At 44.4% G+C, this 21,311-nt stretch overlaps 1 protein-coding gene across 1 annotated transcript in view; it reads left to right on the top strand.

Annotated features, from left to right (window-relative positions):
* The window catches only part of SDK1 (sidekick cell adhesion molecule 1), a 1,937,536-nt gene that overhangs the window by 1,513,622 nt on the left and 402,603 nt on the right, over positions 1–21,311 (top strand). The window contains exon 20 of the mRNA XM_086940699.1: positions 1,574–1,672. Within this exon, the coding sequence (XP_086796825.1) occupies positions 1,574–1,672 (99 nt within the window). The remainder of the gene's footprint in view (positions 1–1,573; positions 1,673–21,311) is intronic.

The following is a 21,311-nucleotide window of genomic DNA, read 5'->3' as shown; positions in this document are numbered from 1 at the left end:
TCATCAGCATCGAAAGGGTTAATGTTTTGTATGAACACAACCTTCAGCTCAATTATCAGTTGACTTCATGTTAGTTGAAGTGTAGTACTCCAAAGCTGAGTTTTTGTTTAACAACGTAATGCATTCTGGGAGTTGTAGTCCTGGTTCCATTGAACTTGCGCGCCTTTTAAAAGAGAAACCCAGGACTGGAGCACTATGGGGCATATTATCAAGGGATTTATCTCTGCTTTTTTGGCTTTAAAAGCCAAGAAAGCGGAGATAAAATTATCTCCCTATCAGCAACAGGGTGCTAACACACAAATTTGCATGTTAGCACCCTTTTTCTCTACGCTTCCCCTTGCATCTCTAATGAGATGCAAAGGGGTTCCAGAGAAAAATAATAGGAGAAATGTTGTTAAGCGACATTTCTCCTATTATCAAGGATATCGCTAACCCTGTTAATGATAAAAAAAGCAGTGCTAACCGCGGTTAGAACTGCTTTTTTTACACCTGGTATTTTCCTGACTTAGCCATGATATCCTATGGAAGGTGGATATCATGGCTAAGTTTGTAAGCCCCTATCATCAAGCTAACGCCAAACTTCGAGAGATTATTGTTGGTTTTCCAGCGATAATCTCTCATTTGGCAGTTAGCGCGAGGATTTTTATCACTTCTGAGATAAACGCTGCTAATAGCAAGTTATCTCAGCGATAATTTCCGGCGATGCTTAGCGTTAAAAGATTCGTTGCTAAGCCTCGTTAGCGATAAATATCGCTAATCGTTGGTAATATGCCCCTATGTTCTTCGATGTATGCGCATGCAATGTACCAGGTTTTTGAGGAATTTCGGGGCATATTATCAAGGGGGTTTATCTCCGCTTTTTTGGCTTTAAAAGCCAAGAAAGCGGAGATAAAATTATCTCCCTATTACCTAGCTGTCGCTAACACCAGTTAGCGACAGCTAGTAGGAGATAGCGACCATCAATGGGCCCCGCTTTGCATGTCAGTGAAATTTATCACTAATGACATGCAAAGTGGGCGTGCCAAGATGTTAGCGACTGGAAACAATCGCTAACATTGCTATCTCCTATTACCAACTTTTGGAGATATTCGCGCTAAGCGCGAATATCTCCAAAAGCTAACACCTGCCCTGAGCAGTTCTTAGCCATGTTATCCAATGGGAGGTGGATAACATGGCTAAGAGCATTAGCTCGGTAATGCATGAATATCGCTGACTTTTCAGCGATATTCATGCATTGCGGACGATTTTTATCGCATTTGCGATAAACCTTGGTAATATCAAGGTTTATCTGCGATAAAAATCGCCGCAGCTCTGCGGTAAATTTTTGTCTCTAACCAAGCAATAGCGATAATTATCGCTATTGCTTGGTACTATGCCCCCAGGTTTTTGAGGAATTTTGTTTGCGATGTGAGAAGGATAGCCTGATTGACTGTCCCTACTGCTAGCTTTACAGCGCCCTTTTGCTGTCGCTGCCACCTTCATATTTGTCTGTTTCATCCTTGGCAGGGACCTCAGCTTCTCAATAGACAGCGAGCAGTCCAGGTGCTAACACATCTCCTCTTCTGACACACAGGGCCTGGAGCTGTCGGACATCTGAGCTTCACCGAGATTCTGGACACGTCCCTCAAGGTCAGCTGGCAGGAGCCTGCAGAGAAAAACGGCATCATTACAGGCAAGCATCCTCGGGTCTCCTTCCAAACACACTCACATGCGCATGGCGAAAATGAGAAAATAGACGGATAATGGGGCATTTAGGGACACCGGAGCACGGGCAGTGCAAGGGCCTGGTTTCTCCCTGAGGATAATTGAAATGTCATTGGATTGTGTTTCAGACAGCACAGGTCCCATCACCGCCAGGCGGTAATTGTGATCATGGGGAGGGGGGAGCCAGCATGGCCTATAGACGTGAAGCCCCTACAGCGGAGAATGTGTGGATCGCTTGCTTCTAACTTCACCTCTGCTGTCTTTTGCGAAGCAATGACATGCTTTTAGATAGCCTTCGTACTTCACTGCTGCTGTTTCTTAGCGCTGTAAATAACAGGTAGTGCTGTTATCCAATTTTCTACGGTACTCATTTTATCGACCTGGGAGGATGGACGCCTGGGTCTGCTTTTCATGGATTCTAACTTGCGACCAGCAGGTTAACCCGCGTTTCAGTGGTAAGCGTTCAACTCACTGAGCCATAAAGCCAGCACTACACAGCATAAACAAGTTTAAGTTGATTTATTTCTTTAAAGCACGCTGAGCAATGGAATTGCTTCCAGGCGCTAGATGGAGCGCAGCTGTAATATTGCAGATACACGAGACATTGAAACAACAGCTTTAGGGCAGACAAGGCATTTGTGCCACCCGGCATTTCACCGGGGGACAGGACCCGTTGGAGTCTATATTGTAAGGACGATTGTCGCCGCCTGTGTTGTTTTCTTCAGAACCCTGGGGGTTACTGCAGGAGGGGGCAGAAGGGGAGAGACATGCGAAGATGGAGGAAGGGAGTAGGGCTGGTCTAAACATTTTTGACAGGGCTGCTTTTGGATCCCAGTCCATTTCTGAATTGCACAGCTAATTACAGTAGTTGTCTGGGAAAATATAACAATAATTATGGATGCCTTGAGAGTCATAAACAGCCCTGCCAAGTTTCCAAGATCCATGCACGATGTCCTGCTCCAGTCCAGGTTTTTTTCTATGAATTCTGGGACTTGTAGTTTTATGTATTCCATTTAAAAACAGGACTACAAGACTCAGAAATCAAAGGAAAAAGCCTGGACTGGAGTAGAACATCACACATGGACCGTGGAAACTTGGCTGGGCTGTTTGCCATGCATAAAAAAGTAAGGCATATTACAGAACATTTCTCAGTGATACTAGGTTTAGAAAAGATGCGCTTTGAGCTTGATTCTGAAGGGCATAAGGGGAAGGGGCATTGCAGATGTCTGTTTCAGAGGTGGGGTTAGCCAAACTATCACTCTCCTGTCGGCTCTGCTCTTGTTTATGGGCCTTGGTATGAGTCACATGTTTTCTGTGGTGCGGAGAAGGCAGGGTGGTTGGTGTTTTTTTGTTGGCATGTTGAACCGGATCTTTCAATGCACTTGCAGGTTAAGACAGACTATTTCGAAATGAACGCTTTTTAAATTGGCCTGCCACAGCTTCACATATTTTTTAGCCCAGATATGAGGTGGCCCGCAGCATTTTGGGCTTTTTGCAGGTTCTTGATAGGGTATATTGGAAAGCCATCAAGTAGGGCCTTGCCGAAAACAAGGCGGAGACAGTGGGTAAACCTTCAACTTTGTGGTGGTTTTCTGGCAATATGGAAGAAAGTTTGATTAAGTAGCATACATTTTAAGATTGTGGCTCGAATTGCTGCTCCAATTAGTCTTTTAAGGTTGACCTGCACATCCCATGTGACTCCCAGATTTCTTACTTTTGATTTAATAGGGCACTTTGACAAGAGAGGGGTATATGAAATAATTAAGTATTTTTATTTCCAGATAGTGATGCTTTTCTGTCATTAGTGAAAAGAAAAACTGTGACAGTGAGCGGCCCAATTAATCTGTATAGACTTCTGCCAGCCCAGCAAGCCCTTGTCCGCTTTGTGAAACCTCCAGTCTGTCCCTTCAACGCGGGGATTTGAAGTGACTTATAATAGAAAAAACGGAAAGCTAAAAAGCAAAGCATCAATCCTCTGGATTGTAGGCTAAAAAAAGCTAGAACTGGCTGAGCGATCACTCTTGGGACCTATGTTAGTACACACCACATTCCACGATGTTAAAAATATATGTGTCATGGATTCAGTTAAGTTACTATATAGGTCAATAATACAGTGGAAGTTAAACACCATGTTCTCGAAAGTTTTTTGCTGCTTTTTTAGTTTTTTTGCCAGGCCGCTATCTTTTTGTTATACGCTTGACAATGGTAAAATAGTTTATAATGCACCATTTAACCAGCACAGAATTAGGCGTGAACACAGTTGTGTTACTTTTTTACTAGAATAAACAGCAAAAGAGTAACCTGAAAGCACAAATTAGGAAGTGGATAAATAGAATCAGTTACCACACCAAAACTTGTTTCAAAAAACATAATAAAAGGTGAGTTAGAAAACACTGTGAAAAGAGAACCCTCAGGTACCGACAAAAGTCAGTAACCAGTTATCTTCATTGGGTCCTTGATGTGGGTACGTGAATTAGTACCATATGGTGAAAAAGTGATGATTAAAAGAAGTTATAACTATTCCTAAACCTCGAGAATTCCTTTTAATAAAGGGATAGTATATGCTCAGCTAAAAACAAGTGTGAAAGGACGTACATAAAACGGTTGAGTTAATTTGAACCGGATATGTCCTAAAGTGATTATACAAAGGTCAACATGTTTCTGCTTTCATGAGCTACCTGTCGGCTCAGCATTCGTCAGGACCATACATACCGCAACCAACGTACGACGCACGCTAAGGCGCCAACTTCAGGGAGGGGAAACAGACTACTATACTCCGCAACACTGGAAGTACCGTGTGCAGGCCCTCAAATATTAGAGGGGTATCCCATTCTGCGATTACGAAGAGGATACAACAAGGGCTCGTGGCAGGGGAAACCTTCACGCCCAGAGTATTTCTATCTAGGCAACAGCCTGCTTGTATACCTATTATGAACACATCCACGTATGTGGATGTGTTCATAATAGGTACACAAGCGGGCACATACGTGGTACATATCCACGCATGTGGATGTGTTCATAATAGGTACACAAGCGGGCTGTCGCTTAGATAGAAATACTCTGGGCGTGAAGGTTTCCCCTGCCACGAGCCCTTGTTGTTTTGAAACAAGTTTGGTTGTGGTAACTGATTCTATTTATCCACTTCCTAATTTGTGCTTTCAGGTTACTCTTTTGCTGTTTATTCCACTTGACTCTAAGGGGTATAAGAGTGGCTTATTGACCCTTTCTCTCCTGTTGATTAACTATTACTTTTTAACTAGTAAGCTATAGACTTGAATTAGTTTGATGTTAGAATACTTGTTTTGAGAGTATGGTTCTTTGCAAGCGGTACCGTTTATTCCTACCTCCTTGCTCTCTCCAGCTCTCAACTTGTGTAGTCTGTGCCACCTCGTAGTAAAACTAGAAACTGTTACTATGGTTGCAAATGGAGTTTTGCACAGCTGGTACTAGGCATCTGAGTGCCCGTCATACAGAGTAAGGTGAACAGTGCACTGTAGGATACATTGGTTTGTTTCATTAGGAAGAGCAGGCGAGTGGTGGATATAGTACCGAGCCCCCATCCAGTCAGTGAGGTATACCGTCTAGGGCAGGGGTCTCCAAACCGGTCCTGGAGGGCCGGATCCATGCCAGATTTTTAAAATTACTACATGTATCTCAATGGGGATATCCCAAAAATCTGGCATGGATCCGGCCCTCCAGGACCGGTTTGGAGACCCCTGGTCTAGGGGCTTCCCCTGCTCCATGTAGAAAGATCATCCTCTGACCTTAAAACAGTGGTACAAGGGACATTGATAGTGATGCAAGCCTTCTACAGGACCTACTATCTGGTTCTACCTGAATCCTGTTCCCTAGGTGAAAGAACAGACATTACAAGCTAATGAGGTAACCCAAAATGGCCAAAGGTCCTGGGTGCAATACGAAACAAAAAACAATTGGTCCTATTGGCTAGGATACACAACAATACTCAATATTGTATTTACATCAAACACAATTCATATTTGTGAGGGGGAGAAAACACAATTGGACACTGTATCATGAAAATCAATTCAATTCTTTATATTTTTAGACTGAAAAATTAATTTGCATACAATCAAATGCTGTTAGGTTGCTCTTATAAGCGCATGAGAAATTGCTTGTAGAAGTGCTCAAGTGACGTGAAAGAAGTGGAAAAGATTAATCTAAAAGTTATAGACCAGAGGGTCAGAGGCCCTGACATTGAAATCCTGCCGTAGCATTGGCCATTGGCAATACTAATGATAAGGGTAAGTACCATGAAAGGTACGAGATCAGACATTTTTGGTAAGTCTTAAAATACAGCATCAGTGTTCTTCCTTGTGGGTCTTTTGACAAGAAACAAAAATGGCAGAATTACCTTTTCACCCTTTTTTATTTAACCCTCCTCAAGACTTAGTCCTTGCAAATGGGTGCTTCCTTTTCTTCTTCACTGGCACGTTTGGAGGGACAGCATCATCCACGAAGGAGGTGCACCTTGAACCTCTCTGCCAGAAGAATCATTAGCCCATTATCTCTGAAGGCACAGAGCCTCCGGGCTCCTGATTTATTTGTCGTGCTTGAGAATGACTTGCAGATTTGACAATCTTCCACATGGTGAGGGAACAATCAGTAGGTGGGATCTTCTTTGAAGATCTACACGGTTGGCACCGATATAAGAGGATATGCTTCTTACATCCACCCACTTTTAATTGAAAAGATATAGCATATGGCGTAAGCTGCTTCACACAGGAGCCCAAAGCCAGAAAACCACATATTATTTATTTATATGTTTTATATAGCTCTCGCAAGACCCAAGGATGTCAGACCGCTGCACATATAATGCAAGATCGTTTGATTGAAGTACATACATATATACACCCTGGAACCAGGAAGGTTCCTGTAGAAGAGGTACGGAGATGGGGGATGGTCAGTACACCAGATGGTAGCCCACCCACTATTGTGGGTGGGAAGGGAAAGAGACCCTTTTCTTTATATAACTCACACTCACTCTAGTAGTGGCATGCTTCATCATCGGGTTCACCCCAACTCCTAAAGGTTGGGGTGGGCTCAACCATGTTTTAGGGTGCACTTATGAAAACTGGGTGTATGGGGGCGTAACTTTAAAGTGTTTCTGAGCCTATGACAGGGAGGACGTATCCCTCCCATCCTCTTAATTGAGGACCTCTCTACCCTCCTAGGGTTCCCACCTGGGATCCATAACCTTGTGTATAAGCATACATATATACAGACCAAGATAATCGTCAGGCAATCAAGGTAGATAAACTATGCGGACATCAGAGCAGCATAAGTTAATGGCGTAAATGACCTAGTAGACAGCTGAAACAACCAGTTGACTGCTGCAACTGGTCAAGTCTGCTTGGGTCTGAGCTTTGGGAACAGAGCTCGGATTGTATGCGTGTTGAAGTATTTGTTGAGCAGTAGGTGTTTAAGGTCCAGTTTGAAGCAGGAAAAGGAGGGATTGCAGTGAAGATCTATAGGGAGTGAGTTCCAGATCCTAGGAGCATTTCCATAGAATGAGCGTGTCCGAGAGGATTTCTTTTTCCGTTTTGGTGGTATGAGAAGAAGTGAGTTGGAGCATCTCAAAATCCTGACTTTTTACTGCATTCGAAAGTTTATACAATCTCCATTGCACTAGCAGAGAGTGCTTCAGCGAGGGAGGATTCTATCCTAAGGACTGTGTTTCACAGTGAAGAACAGAAGAGTGGATCTTGTGTAGAGATGCAGCTATTTACAAACCATGTCTTACGAAAAGAAAAATGTGAAATTACCCAAAAGTGCAGATTGTTTTGCATAACAAAATTGGGGGTTTGCGTGTGGCAATCATCTTGGGTAAAATTGAAATTAAAAATATTTATTTATAGAGCGCACGACTACCAAGCGGTTTCTTGGCGCTAGGGATACGGACCAGGGGACAGAGGGAAGGTAGGCTGCTAATGTGAGAAAGCTTGGGTAAAGAGAAATGTATTTAATGCTTTTCGGAACTCCAAGTAATGAGGAGAGGACCTAAGGGAGAGGGAAAGAGTGTTCCAAAAGGCAGGGGCTAGAGTAGAAAATGTAACACCTCCAGACTTCTTCTTCCTAAAGCGAGGGACAAACAGAAGAGATTGCGAGGAGGAACGCAACTCTCTACTGGGGAGGTAGGCTTTCATTTCAGAGGTGACAAAGGCAGGGGCCGTCCCTGCCCGGGCCTGGAAAGTAATGCAGCCCATCTTAAAAAGGGCGCGCTCCCGGATGGGAAGCCAATGCAATGCCTTGAGCAAGGGGGTGGAGTGATGAGAGTTGGAGAGATTGTAAACAAGTCGAGCGGCCTGGTTTTGCACCAGTTGAAGTCACCGAAGGTTGTATGCAGGGACGCCGGTATACAAAGCATTGCCATAGTCGAGGCGGGAGATGACCATGGCTGAGAGAATAAGTTTGAGTACGGAGAAAGACAAAAAACAAGAAATCTTTCGAATAGTGCGGAGAGTGACAAAACAAGATGAAACAACAGAACTAATCCCGGGAGTGCAAGGTGAGGTGAGCGTTTAGTTTGATCCCTAGGGTTTTGACAGAAGAGGAGGGGGAAGGCGGGGAGCCTAAAGATGAAGGCCAAAACAAAGAATTCCAGGGACTGGAGCAACCACCTGTCAAAAACAGCTCGGTTTTATCCGGGTTTAGTTTCAAGTGATTGTAGTTCATCCAGTCCCTAATAAAAAACATAACCGATTGAAAATTGTGGATGGACTCTGGGGAGGAGGATAAATTAAAAATAAGCTGGAGGTCATCAGCGTAATTGTAAAACGTGACCTCCATCTGCTGTAATGCAAAAATGAGAGGGGAAATGTACAAATTAAACAAAAGGGGGGACAGAGAAGACCCTTGTGGAACCCCACATTGAACCTTGCAGGAAGGAGCAGAGAAATCAGCCAGGTGGACAGCCTGAGTACGGTCCCTCAGGAAGGAAGAAAGCCAAACCAACGCGGTTCCCCTGATACCAGCCGCCCCGACACGGGAAAGAAGAATGGAATGATCAACCGTGTCAAAGGCGGCGGATAAATCAAGGAGAACCAAAGCTTGGGGTAAGTTGGTGTCCATACCCTCTCTGAGGTTGTCCATAACGGAGAGAACTACAGACTCCGTCGAGTGCGCCGGGCGGAAACCAGCCTGGCGGGAGGCTAAGCAGCCATTCTTCTCAACGAAAGCACTGAGCACTTTGGTGACATGACGTTCCAATATTTTTCCTAGAAAAGGTAAGAGAGAGATAGGGCGGTTGTTTACAAGCAAAGAGGGGTCTGCACCGGACTTCTTTAAAATGGGGATTATTGTAGCAGATTTGTGAGATTGTGGGACAATGCCTTGGACAAGGGAGTTATTGAGGAAAGTGAGGGGGGGGGGACAAGCTAGATAGATTTGTCTCAAGATGTGTGCCGGGCAGATATCAGATGGAGAACCTGATTTTACCGTTAGGAGGAGAGACAGAAACGTCTTAGTAGTCAGGGGGGGTGTGGTCAAGGTACGACCGGGCAGGCGGGGGCAGAGGATCTGAAAAAGAGGGAGAGGGAGGAGAGATGTTGGACTTGATAGTTATAATTTTATCCATGAAATAGTTGTTGAGAGAGTCGCAAAGGGCCTGAGAAGGGGAGGGTTTGAGGGCGATTCTGTCCGAGAAAGCCAGGTCCTGTACGATTGTAAAGATTTCTCTCGATTGGTTTCCAGCGGACAGGATTTTAGAGGAGAAATAGTCGGTTTTGGCAGAGAGTATAGACTTCTTATATTGATTAAAAGCTAGAATAAGTGTGAGGAATCTGGAAACTGACTAGGAACATCGACTCATTCAACAGAATATTATAAGAAGATGTATCTGTCCCCTAAAAAGATATTCAGATTGAATTTTAACTACTGTTTGACCTGTTCGGACTGGGACTGTGATTTATTTAATTTCTTGGTTGCGTTCCCTATGCTTTTCCCGTTTTTAGAAGAGGTTCTTCTGAAGAATCAAGACAGGAGCGAGAATTAATTTGAAACAAGAGGAGGGTAAATGTATTAAAATCATTACCAGTAAAGGAAGGGACATCTAAAGTTAGAAATATTTGGATATAAAGAGTTTTAAGGGTGGGTAGAAACTTCTTTTTGACGAGTTGGAAATCAAAACTAAAAATGGTTGTGCTCTAGTGATTACAGAAGTATACATTTGTGTCTGCACATAATGTTATGTTTCTGTTTATGTTAGGGATTTGTTATGCTTCTGTTTGTGTTGGTGCCAGAAGGTCTGCAAAGGCTAGCAAGTGCAACAGCTATTTTAGGAAGGTACACCAAATGGCTGTGGTAATTTTTGCTACACTTTGCTAAAAACATGCCACTTAGTGCGTTTCAGTGTCAAATCAGATAAGTGCAGCAACTGATGTGGCTGACTTCTCAGCGGGGGAGGATGGTTGTCATGACGTCTGCATGCGTCACTACTCTGAAATTCAAAGCCCAAGAGAAAACTCATGTGCAGAACATGAAAGCAGAAGTTGACGCTTATAAAAGAGTGGTAAATACTAAGAAACATACCAAATTTACCGTTTGCAGTGCAGACGCTGAGGTCCAGAATACACCCAGGAAAGTGGGAGAAAATAGGGCCACCTCAAACGAGTGAGGGATGAATGCGGCTAATTTCCGGCGACCCCGCTCTGCAGTTCATAAGAACAAATGAAGAGAAGCATACTGAGTCCCAATAAAACTAAGGTTAAAAAAAAGTTCTAAACGTGACCCTGAAATGTTAGCCTGAAGAAAGCGAGGGGTTTTGCTGGAGCCAGTAAAGCGAGTTAGGGAGGGGGGGGGCTATAACCCAGTTAATATGTATGTCCCAATAAGCCCATATCAAATTATTTCTTGTTAGTTATGTAAGAGAGGCCATCTTACTGCGCCATGGTGATGCGTAGGGCGGCTGTAGTACTTGACCTCCAGCTCTCTACCTTGAAGGTTAAAACTAAGGACTTGACTGTAGTCCCCCAACTGGGGCAAACATCTTCCTAGCCCCTTTATCCCTTTAACGAGGCAGTGATGGATACTTTATTGGGGGCTTGGGCAAATAAAAGCTAATAGCGAATAATATAAATCGCTCAGGTGTGTCAAATGAATTGATTTGAAGCAGGTCGAAGCTATGCGCGGTCCCCTCCTTAATAAATGAAAAAACGGTTGGGAGTTCCTGGTGCATGAATATATGTGCTGGTATCAGGTTTGCCGTGTGTTCTCTACATTTGTATCCAATGCATAGGCTTGAGATTGAAACTTAGTGTCTCATCGAAGAGCCAAAACTATCCAGTGCGTTTCTACGCTTGGTGAGTGATAATCCTAAGCACGCCACCTTGATAATGATGGTTAGTGCCACTGTTATGCTTGACCCAGAAAGTTCATATATGCATATGTTTCATGGTGGATCTGGATCTCACCCTAGTAGGCCATCCATAAAACGGTATCCTCGCCTTATATGACCAGGATGAGTATACTCTGATATCTACTGAACAAGTTATGGCTGCAGGGGACCCAATGCTGCACCACCTGAAGTTATCACTGTGTTACCAAAACCAGGTTGCCCACCTCGAACGGACAGCTGCTCTATGGCCACGCATTAGAGACATTTCAAACAAAAAGAGAGACAACAAACAAAAATGAATACACAGAAACTTGATCCACAATAAGACTAATTGATCCTTTTCATTTGTGTTTGTCTTTTATTTGGGTTCTTCATCCGCAGGCTCCCACGCTTCGTTTCTAATCGGTCCCAGGGGCATTATAATAAAGGAGGGGTATACACAGTCCTATACTTCTGGGCTCATCGATGCCCCGGGGACCACTACCTCCGGGGACTTGATGAAAGGGAAAATACAGGGGAGGACTGTATAGCTTCCCTCGCTGCCCCGGGGACCACTACCTCCCTGGGGCTTATTTTTTTAGGACTGGGGATCCTCTTGGACTCCCATCACCGGGGACCGCCACCACCTCGGGGCTTTATCTATATACAAAGTGGGCCATACTGACCCTAGCAGCCCTGGGGGACGCCACCTCCTCTGGGATTTACTTTTAATTAATGCGGGGAGGCTGCACGGACCCCCTCAGCCCCTGGCACCGTCCCCTCCCCAGGTCTTTTGTCCTTGTGAATGTGGGGGCAGCGTAGCCCCCCCCCCACAGTCCCAGGGATCACCACCTCGCTCAGAGTAAATTATAAGAAAGGAGGGGGGCCGCTTCATACATGACCCTGGGGACCACCACGCCCCAGAACAGGCTCCTACTATGTCCCGGGATGCCCCCCCCTGGGACATAGCTGTTTGCTATGGCTTGGCTGGAGCATTACCGCTCCCTCCAAGCCATAGCAAACTGTGCTCTGCTTTGAGCAAGTGAGAGCATTTTGCTCTTACTTGCTCAAAGCGGAACACAGTTGCTTTGACAGAGAGGCAGCTGCATGTGCGTACAAAAGCTCCCTCCCTCAAAGCAATGCCGACTCCCACAGGAAGCGGGGAGCTGGCAGGCACCGCGGTGGCCTTGAGGCTTCCCTCGCGGTCCCCAACATAAATAACTGGGTGCCCTGGGTAGCACAATAATTTTTTTTAAAGAAAGGCCGGGCCCAGAGGGATGGGGTCCCTGGTGCCGCTATCGGTCAGGGGAGGGGGGGCCATGCAGCCTCCCACCGTAATAAATAATAAAATAAAACATTGGAAAAATTGCAGGAATGGTAAATCGCCGGAGGCCCCACTGCCCTTTCTCCACCACTTTGCAAATGCGTCACCTGGTGCACTGCTGGTTGGGGGATGAGGTCCCCTTGGCTGCAGAGGGTCCTTGGGGGCCAACAAGCCCAATGTTACCACCACTAAGTCTCACACAGCGGTATTGCTGAGAGGTCTGTGGAAGCCACGCCCCATTTCTCCACCACTCTGCAAATGCACCTCCTGGCACACTACTGGTTTAGGGATGAAGTCCACTTCGATGCTGAGGGTCCTTGGAGGGGCAACAAGCTCTCTTGTTACCTCCAGTAAGGAAGAGAAGCTTAGCTCTTGGACTTATGTACCAATGAGAAACATGGGAGGCCGGATGGCCAACCACCCGTCTGGATTCTTTGTTTAAATTAACTGGCTTGAGGGCGCAGCTGTTGCCAGATAGTTAATTAAGTATTACTAGAGTGTGACTTGGCTCTGCCCACACATTGGGAGCCAGGAGTACATATTTTGATTGGGCAGAAGTTGTGTGCTTCCACAAAAAGTGCTTGTCCTCCGCCAGATGTGATCATTTTGCTTATCCAGCTGGCTGAGCTTGAATTCTCAGCAACACACACATGATAGTGTAATGTAAAAGTATCTTAGATAACAAAATTATTTACGGAGTTTCTCTTTTTCTGGCAGCAGCACAGATGAGAGGAATGCAGTCATTAACCAACATGTATTTTTAGGCCTGGCTTGACAGTTCAACCTTGACCTGACCTTTTAACCTACACCACTAACTTGGGTTATGCTAATTATTATTTGTGCTTGCAAAATGTGTGAATTTCTCATAATGTGAAATTCTCAAAATTCATTAACGTTTTCTTTAGGTGCCATCTCATGCCATTCTCTGGAGTCGGATTTGACCAGACAAGGTCTCTATGGGAAACTGTTAGATTCCCCATGTTAGACTAATGTTCTGATTTGTTACCTTTGCCTCAAATTGTAAAGCGCTCTGATATCCTTCTGGATCTAGTTTGCGCTATATAAAACTTTATAAATAAATAAATAAAATAAACCAATCTTATTCTACAGTTCTTTGCCTCCACAAAAGTGCATTTACTTGTAATGCTTCACATTACAATACAACATTCCTTTAAAGCTAGACCTATTGGCGTTGCCAATGCTTGTTACAGATAACACTCGTGGCATAAGGTGCTCCAGTGGTCCCTGAACCATGTTTTGAAGAGTGTCAGTACTTGGAAATCCACATCCACAAGGGTTTGTGTTCAAGTCAGTTTTGTTGGCTCAATTTAATTATAAGGCTCAAACGTTGTAGGTGAAGGGGGTTTGTTTGTCTGAGATCTACAAATATCCTTATTCGACAGGCATTGTTAAAACTATTCATACTGGAGCTAATAATTCAATAAAGGTGCAGCATTTGTGTTTCGCAGTTCTGCAGTTCTTGGGAAAGGCGTTTGCAGCCCGAAGTCGCTGAATTGCATGTTTGTGGCCACATTAATGGGAATCTAATCGAATATTAGTTGTTCCTCGTTTCCAGCGCCCCAGTCTGGCCTTCAGCTCGTTTATGCTTCTGCACTGTGGATGCTTTTGGTATTTCCGTGTTTTGAGTTTCTGCCAGCTCTTTAATCAAGCTTTTTCCCCACACTTGCTAATGTGGCTTATTTGAGTTTTGTTGTCTCCTTAGGACATCCGCGTGATTTATTCAGCAGCACATTATTTACTTAAGACTTTCATAGCAAATGAAAAATGGCCTTTTTGGCTCAGAAATGACTCCAGCAGAAAAGTCTGCGCTGAACTATGCTCAGAATTATAAAATGAAATGGTGTGCATTGATCAGGCAGTGCGGTGAAATTTTGATTACAGGTGCACACTTGCATTGCTGTTGTTATTACGTTTTATGATGTAGTCCTTGTTTTAATGTTTTAGTATCGGAAATAAAATGTGGTTTTCCTAGAGTGTAAAATGCAAACGTGACATCTATACGAGATCCCTAGAGGAGAGGCATAGCTGAGGTCTTGGACTTCTGACAGAAGTGTTCATCTGTATGGAAATGAAATAGCATTTTATGGATTTTGTGAAAAACCAAATTATTTACGTTTTGAAAAATAAATAAAAATAGGACCTAAACCTTATACGCCATTAGGACATTGCGCAGGATTTATAATATTAAACCAGCCAATTGGAAAAAAAGACTTTAAAGATTGTTCCATAATTGAACTTATCAATAGATTATATTTTAGAGTATTCATCCATGCCAAAGAGGACCTCAATATAGGGTCCACCACTTAAAACCCTAAAACTGTTGCATCTGTGATGGTAAATAAGGTATTAAAACAGGAAATCAAAATTAAGTTATGGTAATCCTAGTTTTGAACAAGCAATGGCAGAGCCAAAAGACCTGGCCTTGACAACCGTGCAATGTTTTGTATTTCTGTATTTTTCCTTTGTTTAAAATATATGTATTGTGCAGAAAAAATGACAAATATAAAAATTAAGGCGTGGCCCAGGAACAGCAGCCATGTCATTGAAGTGCGCTCTTTTTCAGGTGGCTGTGCGTATGTGTCCAGGTAAAGTGCTATCACTCACAATGGAAGTGAACCAATGTATGTGGTGGACTGACCCATTGACCAAAGCAGTGTGTGTTGTGATGGAAGAGGTGTGGCGCCGCGGCCAGGGCGACTGACTCTGGAATCTGGGGATCACGGTTCGATTCCTCGTGCTGGCGGCAGATTAGCCCAGGACCATGTGACTCTGGGCAATAGCTTGCTTAATCTTCCCGACGGCCCCCAGTGCCTAGAGACCATTACGGGTGATTGTTCGCGCTTTACAAATGTGGATTATTAATATTATTGTGTTGGCAGATGCAAAATGTCAGTAACACTTAAACTAACCAGTGGTTGAACAGTCCTTATTAAAATTCCCTCTACGAATTTATTTTTATGAATATATTTTTCAAAACCATGAGGCTGGCTAGATTGCTGAAGCTGCCTCAAGGCCAAATGTAAAAATTGGACTTGCAGTATTTCCTTACTAAAGACAAACGCCAATGCGCCCGCGCACAATAAGAAGGCGGCTGCTAGCCAGTTAAGGCTGGAGTGATACGTCTGTCACAGGGAAAGCACGATGCAAATACTCATGGGCTCACGGGTATATTAGGCATACTGTTCACCAACTCAGAGCCAGCACAATGGTCCTGTGAGAGCGGATCCTTCCTGTCTCCCACACCAGCCAATCAGAACACAGACGGCTGTTCCTTCCGTCCTTCTTTCTTATCCTCAGGACATATTTGGCAGAACATCTAAAACTAGGGGCAGACCAGGACCAAGGAAACTCCTGCTGTTCTTTGTGGACTCCGAAAGGGACTGGACGGCTTCTTGTACACTAGCTACGTCAGCATCACGGGCCAGATTCCCAGCGTAGACAGTCATTTTCGCACACCTAAGCAACTCACATCCCAGTTAATCAGATCATCTTAACCCAAACCACTTCCCACTTATTTTGACACGTATCCCACTAGTGGAAACATTAGAGTTTGTGGCGATCAGCGCTCATTCCTCACACAAACTTTCCTTCTCATCTTTCTTTTCTGTAACTAAAGACAGGGGGCGCGGCTGTCTATAGTGGAATACTATAAATTGGTAAATTGGCAATAGTGATGCAGCATTAAAAGATGTAAGCTGGTGAGAGGTTTTACCTCCTAAGCCCCAAAGGATGATGCATACATTGGCTCTCTTCCATTATGACGTGCGTGTTGGTCAATGTCAGGCGTCCAAACTCTCCCATCGCCTTTGGTAGCCCATTCAGTGATGATCCACAGCGTGTCATCCACCTAAAGCAGGGGTCTCCAAACCAGTCCTGGAGGGCCGGATCCATGCCAGATTTTTGGGATATCCCCATTGAGATACATGTAGTAATTTAAAAAATCTGGCATGGATCCGGCACTCCAGGACCGGTTTGGAGACCCCTGAAAGTGTGCACTGAAGTCCGTTGATGTGAGTTCTTCTACTTCTCACCATCCTCGCACGTAGTGAAAGCGATATGTTGGCACCAAGACAGTGACTGGAAATTTGTGTCCTGGTGGCTGGGACCTCGGCTAGTGCCAAACTTTCCGGTGCCTGGGGTCATGGATCCTGTCTTCCCTTGGAAGGGTCATCCTGCTGTTGTAGTCTGTCCAACGCAAGATACTCTCGCTGTAAACCCCTCACCATGCAAGTGGGCCACTTACTCTTCCATAATGGAGCAGCAATTTAGGTTTCCTCAGAATTTCTGCAGAAATAGGCGTGCTTTTCTAGCACCGACATAAAGTATGAACGAGAGAGTTGCCATTGAATGCGTACACACCAGACATTATACAATACCGCTGATTTTTATGCCATAATCTAACGCCAAGTTTGGAACCATGGATTATCTGCTATGGAGCAACCGCAATACCTGGCATTTTGTCGGCAATCCAGGTTTGCCGGTGTCAAATGACTCGGGTTCCTGTTACAAGGTTTACTTTTCTTACTTCCAGGGAAGGAGCTATTGGGGTCTGGACCCTCCATTGGCCCATTTACTTACAGGTTTTCTAAAGCCTGATTTGGAAGACACTGGAGTGGTTTTGAGGGTCCCACTTCATTATTGCTTCTTAGCCAGATAATGTATTGCTGTTTCAGTTTTATATTTTGTTGCAGGTAATAGGAGAGAAAAACACAGCAGTTAGCTTTCTTAAATTGTCTACTACTCTCACTGTAGATTTCAGCATTTCCCCCTCTCCCTGGGTAAACGCTGATTTATGAGGGCCAGAATGTAGACGGACAGTTTCTGATTGGATGCGCTGCTTCCTCGGAGGGGATTTACTCCAGATCAACAGAAAATTATTTCTGAAAGCCTGTTGGTCGTTAGTCTCAGTTAGGCAGCAGCAGTTTGCGGGATTGGCTGCCAGGGAGTCCAGGAGCCTAGCACAGTGCCTTTCGGCTATTGCGCGGCAGCCAATCAAATGCTCGTTCCAAGGGCTGCTTGGAGGGAATCGAGCCACGTGCTGGCAACGGCGGTTTCGGCAAAAAAACAGATTTATGTATTTATGTATCCTCCACGTTTCGCAGTCCTTTCCAACTCTCGGTCTCTTTTGAGAGACCTTGTGTTGGCAAATGTCCGTGGTCAAGTTCTGCTTGGCGTTATGCCGCCTGCAGACTGTAGCCATCAGCTAAAATGAATCTGTCACCTGCAGGACAAGGCCGCATGCATTCAATACTTGGCTTTGGGGCCAGAGGAACCATACTTTAATATTTAAGTATTAATCTTACATGTCCCCTGTGGTTAGAGTTAGAATTACATTTATTGTACAATTAACCGCATCAGCGCGGCACAAATTTTCGCGCTGTGCTGAAGATTCTAAAACGGGCGTGGTCGTGACGGAACGGTTCCGTCACCAGCACAGCCCAACCAACGCTCGTGACGGAACCGTTCCGTCACGAGCATCGTAGTTGTTAAGTAACATCGCCACAGTGACACAGCAGCCATCACTAAATACAAATAAAAACATCCCGCACCTTGAAATAGTTACCTGTGTACCATCATCATTCTACAACTGTATCTGCAGACAGACATTAATACCTACAGAGTCAAACACTAACGTTTGTGCACAGATGGAATGCAAAGATACTGGCCCTAGCAAATATTTGTGCTGAGACACCCACAGGAGCTAAAGTTTGTCACTAGTTTGTTGGGGGGGGAGGGGGGTTGTTGGACTTGTACCACAGCCACTCAGCTGTTTCTTTGCTTGGATTATAGATTTTTTGTGGTGCTTCTGGGGCAGTGCTTAATTTGAGCCGGTGGTTTCCGGTGCTCGGCACATCACTTAATTCTCAGCACTGGCGCCTACGACAATCTGCCACACGGTGGCGCTAACAGTCGAATTTAAATATGTGCACCACAGCTGTTTATTAATTCAGTACACAATAAAAATGACTAATACTTACCACCCAGGCCATTGTATGGCTTTAGGGGCCTGGAATTGCCACACTTTTAATAGTGTGATGATTCGTAGTGCGTCGGTTCTGTCATTGGCAGCTCTGGCAGGGTCAACAGGTGGTGCAAGCTGCAGTGGCTCCTGACGAGGGCCCTGGCACTTTTTTATTTTTTATTTTACAAATTAAGCACTGTTCAAGGGGGCGAGGTACACAGAACATATGGTCGTTATCAGCGGCAACCTCCAGTAACCAGAAACTACTTTATTAGCACCCTCAAAAGTTAAGAGACAAATGCCTAGCGAGCCAACCGCCAAGCAGCCCTCCTGGGGGGCCTTTATTGAATATCCTCAAATTGAAATGCTTAAATTGCATCATGCAGCGTTATCAAGTGCTGTGCATGCCTAACTAAGGCCATCTTGAGAAGTGCTCCTCAATGTGCAACTTAAAGAGCATCCCGTAGCGTTTTAAAGGGCTAGGCATGTCTCTTGAGGTCAGTTTCTTGCCAGTGATAACCTGTACCAGAATAATCCACAGAATGAAGGACAATCCCTTAAAACATACAGGAACAGTCTGCAAAGTATTTTTAAATGCCATATTTTATAAAAATTGTGTTTTTATATAGTGCCACCTAATGTCTGTAGGCGCTATAATTAACAGATTCCATAATTGCTCAATTTATGGGACTCATTTTACGCACCTTGTGGCAGGATGAGACTGTTTTGGTGAAATTCGATTCATCCCGCCAAGGTGCCAGATTGCTTCTGATTAGCTTTAATTTAAATATTCTTGTTGTTTAGTGTTTGCAGCCATGGTTTCCCAGGTGGTTCCATCTATATTAGAACATGCTCTATATGCTGTGATTATGCAGCAGTGTGTTGGCTGTGGTGGTGTTCTGTTTGGACTGGGCTGAAATGCTGAACACTGTATGTATGTATGTATGTATAGGCATTTATATAGCGCACTACTTACCCGGAGGGTCCCAAGGCGCTTCGACCCCTGCGAAACCCTTCCTGGCTTCCCTGAGAGATGGTCCCTTAATGGGTATCTCCAGGGTGAGACCAGGCATCCCCGGCGGTCTGGTGGGGCCATTAGTGAAGATGAGGCAAGCTAATGCCCAGAGTTGCCGAGTGTGATCGCTGATCAGAGTGGGCATCGAGGCGAGAGAATTATCGAGTCCGCTGACCCTGGTCCAGAAACCTGCCGCGCCGGGAATCGAACCCTGGTCCCGGGCCTTCCTCTGCTCTCGGGTCTGCCACCTCTAACCGGTGAGCCACACTGCGAAGTGGAAATATGGAATGGTCTTCTCTCTGATATTTTGCCTGAGCACACCTGAGCTCTCTGTTCCGCGTTGCTTCTCACTCTGAATGGTCTTCTTAATGAATCATTTTAGAATCAGCTGCACCCATTTTATTCTTTTAGGGCCAGATGTATCAAGCGTTTTCCCGTTCGCAAACAGGAAAAAGCCTTTTGGGATGTATCATACCAAAAGGCGATTGCAAAATAGGGAATCACAATTTTAGCGATTACCTATTTAGCGAATGCATTTAGAGAATCGCAATTTCCGATTCCATAAATGCAATGCAGGAAGGGCTTTTTAAATTGCGACCCTGCTTTAAGGAATCGTAATTTACCACCAACTTCAAGTTGGTGGTAAATTGCAAATCCTTAGAAAAATGAACGGTTTTGCATTTTTCTAAGTGCCATGTGGCACAGATACATGCCTTTAGGGCATGTATGTGCGCCACATGTGCACACATGCATATTTCGGGGGTGCAACAGGGTGTCCTTTTGGCACCCTTGCACTCTTGAAATTGCATGCGAAATTTGCGAGTACCAATTGGGTACTCGCAAATTGCTCGTGCACTTCCCATACATTCCTATGGGCCTCTTGGCCCATAGCAATGAACGGGAAGCCATTCCTTATTTGCGACTCGCAATTTGCGAGTCACAATTAAGGAATGCGTAGGAATCGCAATTTGATTTGCGAAACCTACGTACATTGCATTTTTGCGTGTCCATAATAGCGAATCGGTAAAATTCGCTATTAAGGACTCACAAAATACAATGCTGATACCTCTGGTAGTTACATGTTTGAGTCATCTTGACTTTTGCAAGTGTATTAATAATTAGTTAACTGACATTTCTTTCTTTTGGGCCTACATTACACAACAGTGCATCAATAAGTCCAAACAATAACTGTTGCACCTGACAAGCGCAACAGAGCATTGGTTTCAGCCCTGGCTGTTGCAAACGTTTTTGTATATGGAGGTTGGTGCTGATGTCATTTTTTGCATTGGCTTTTTGTTTCACATTTTGGTGCAAAACAACTTTCCACCAGTAAAGTTTTTGTAAACTGGCCAGGCAATGGAATCTGTTCGCAGTTACTACTTTTTGCAAGCTTTAGTTTTTAGTTTTATAATTTTCAAAAATGTTTCGCTAGTCTTAATAAAAAGAACAATGGATAGGTATATAGCATATACTGCAAACTAGCGTGCCCCAAGACGAGAATGACAGGTCTTACAGGTAGATTCATTAAGCCGAAATCGGCTCGCAAAGGGCCAGATTCTAAGAATCTGGCCCTTTGCGAGCGCTATTTTTGCATTTGGGATTCATCATCCCAAATGCAAAAATCGCAATTATAGAAATCGCTAAATTGCGATGAATTGCATTTAAGGAATCTCAATTTGAGATTCCTTAAATGCAATTCATGAACCATTTGAAAATTGCGATTTCGCAATCTTAGACCGCTATTTACAGCGAAGACTAACTACGTGGTAAATAGCAAAAACTTTGAAAAATGTACTAAAGTGCATTTTTCAAAGTTTCATGTTGCGCACACACATGCCCTAAGGGCATGTGTGTGTGCGTAACATATGTGCAGGCATCAATTTCAGGGGTGCAACAGGGTGTCCTTTGGGCACCCTTGAAATCGCAATCTCAATTTGCGAATCGCTAAATGCGA

Source organism: Lissotriton vulgaris, chromosome 10 (genome assembly GCF_964263255.1).
Source record: "Lissotriton vulgaris chromosome 10, aLisVul1.2, whole genome shotgun sequence".
In the NCBI taxonomy this organism is placed as follows: domain Eukaryota; kingdom Metazoa; phylum Chordata; class Amphibia; order Caudata; family Salamandridae; genus Lissotriton; species Lissotriton vulgaris.
This window is presented reverse-complemented; position numbering and strand designations above follow the sequence as displayed.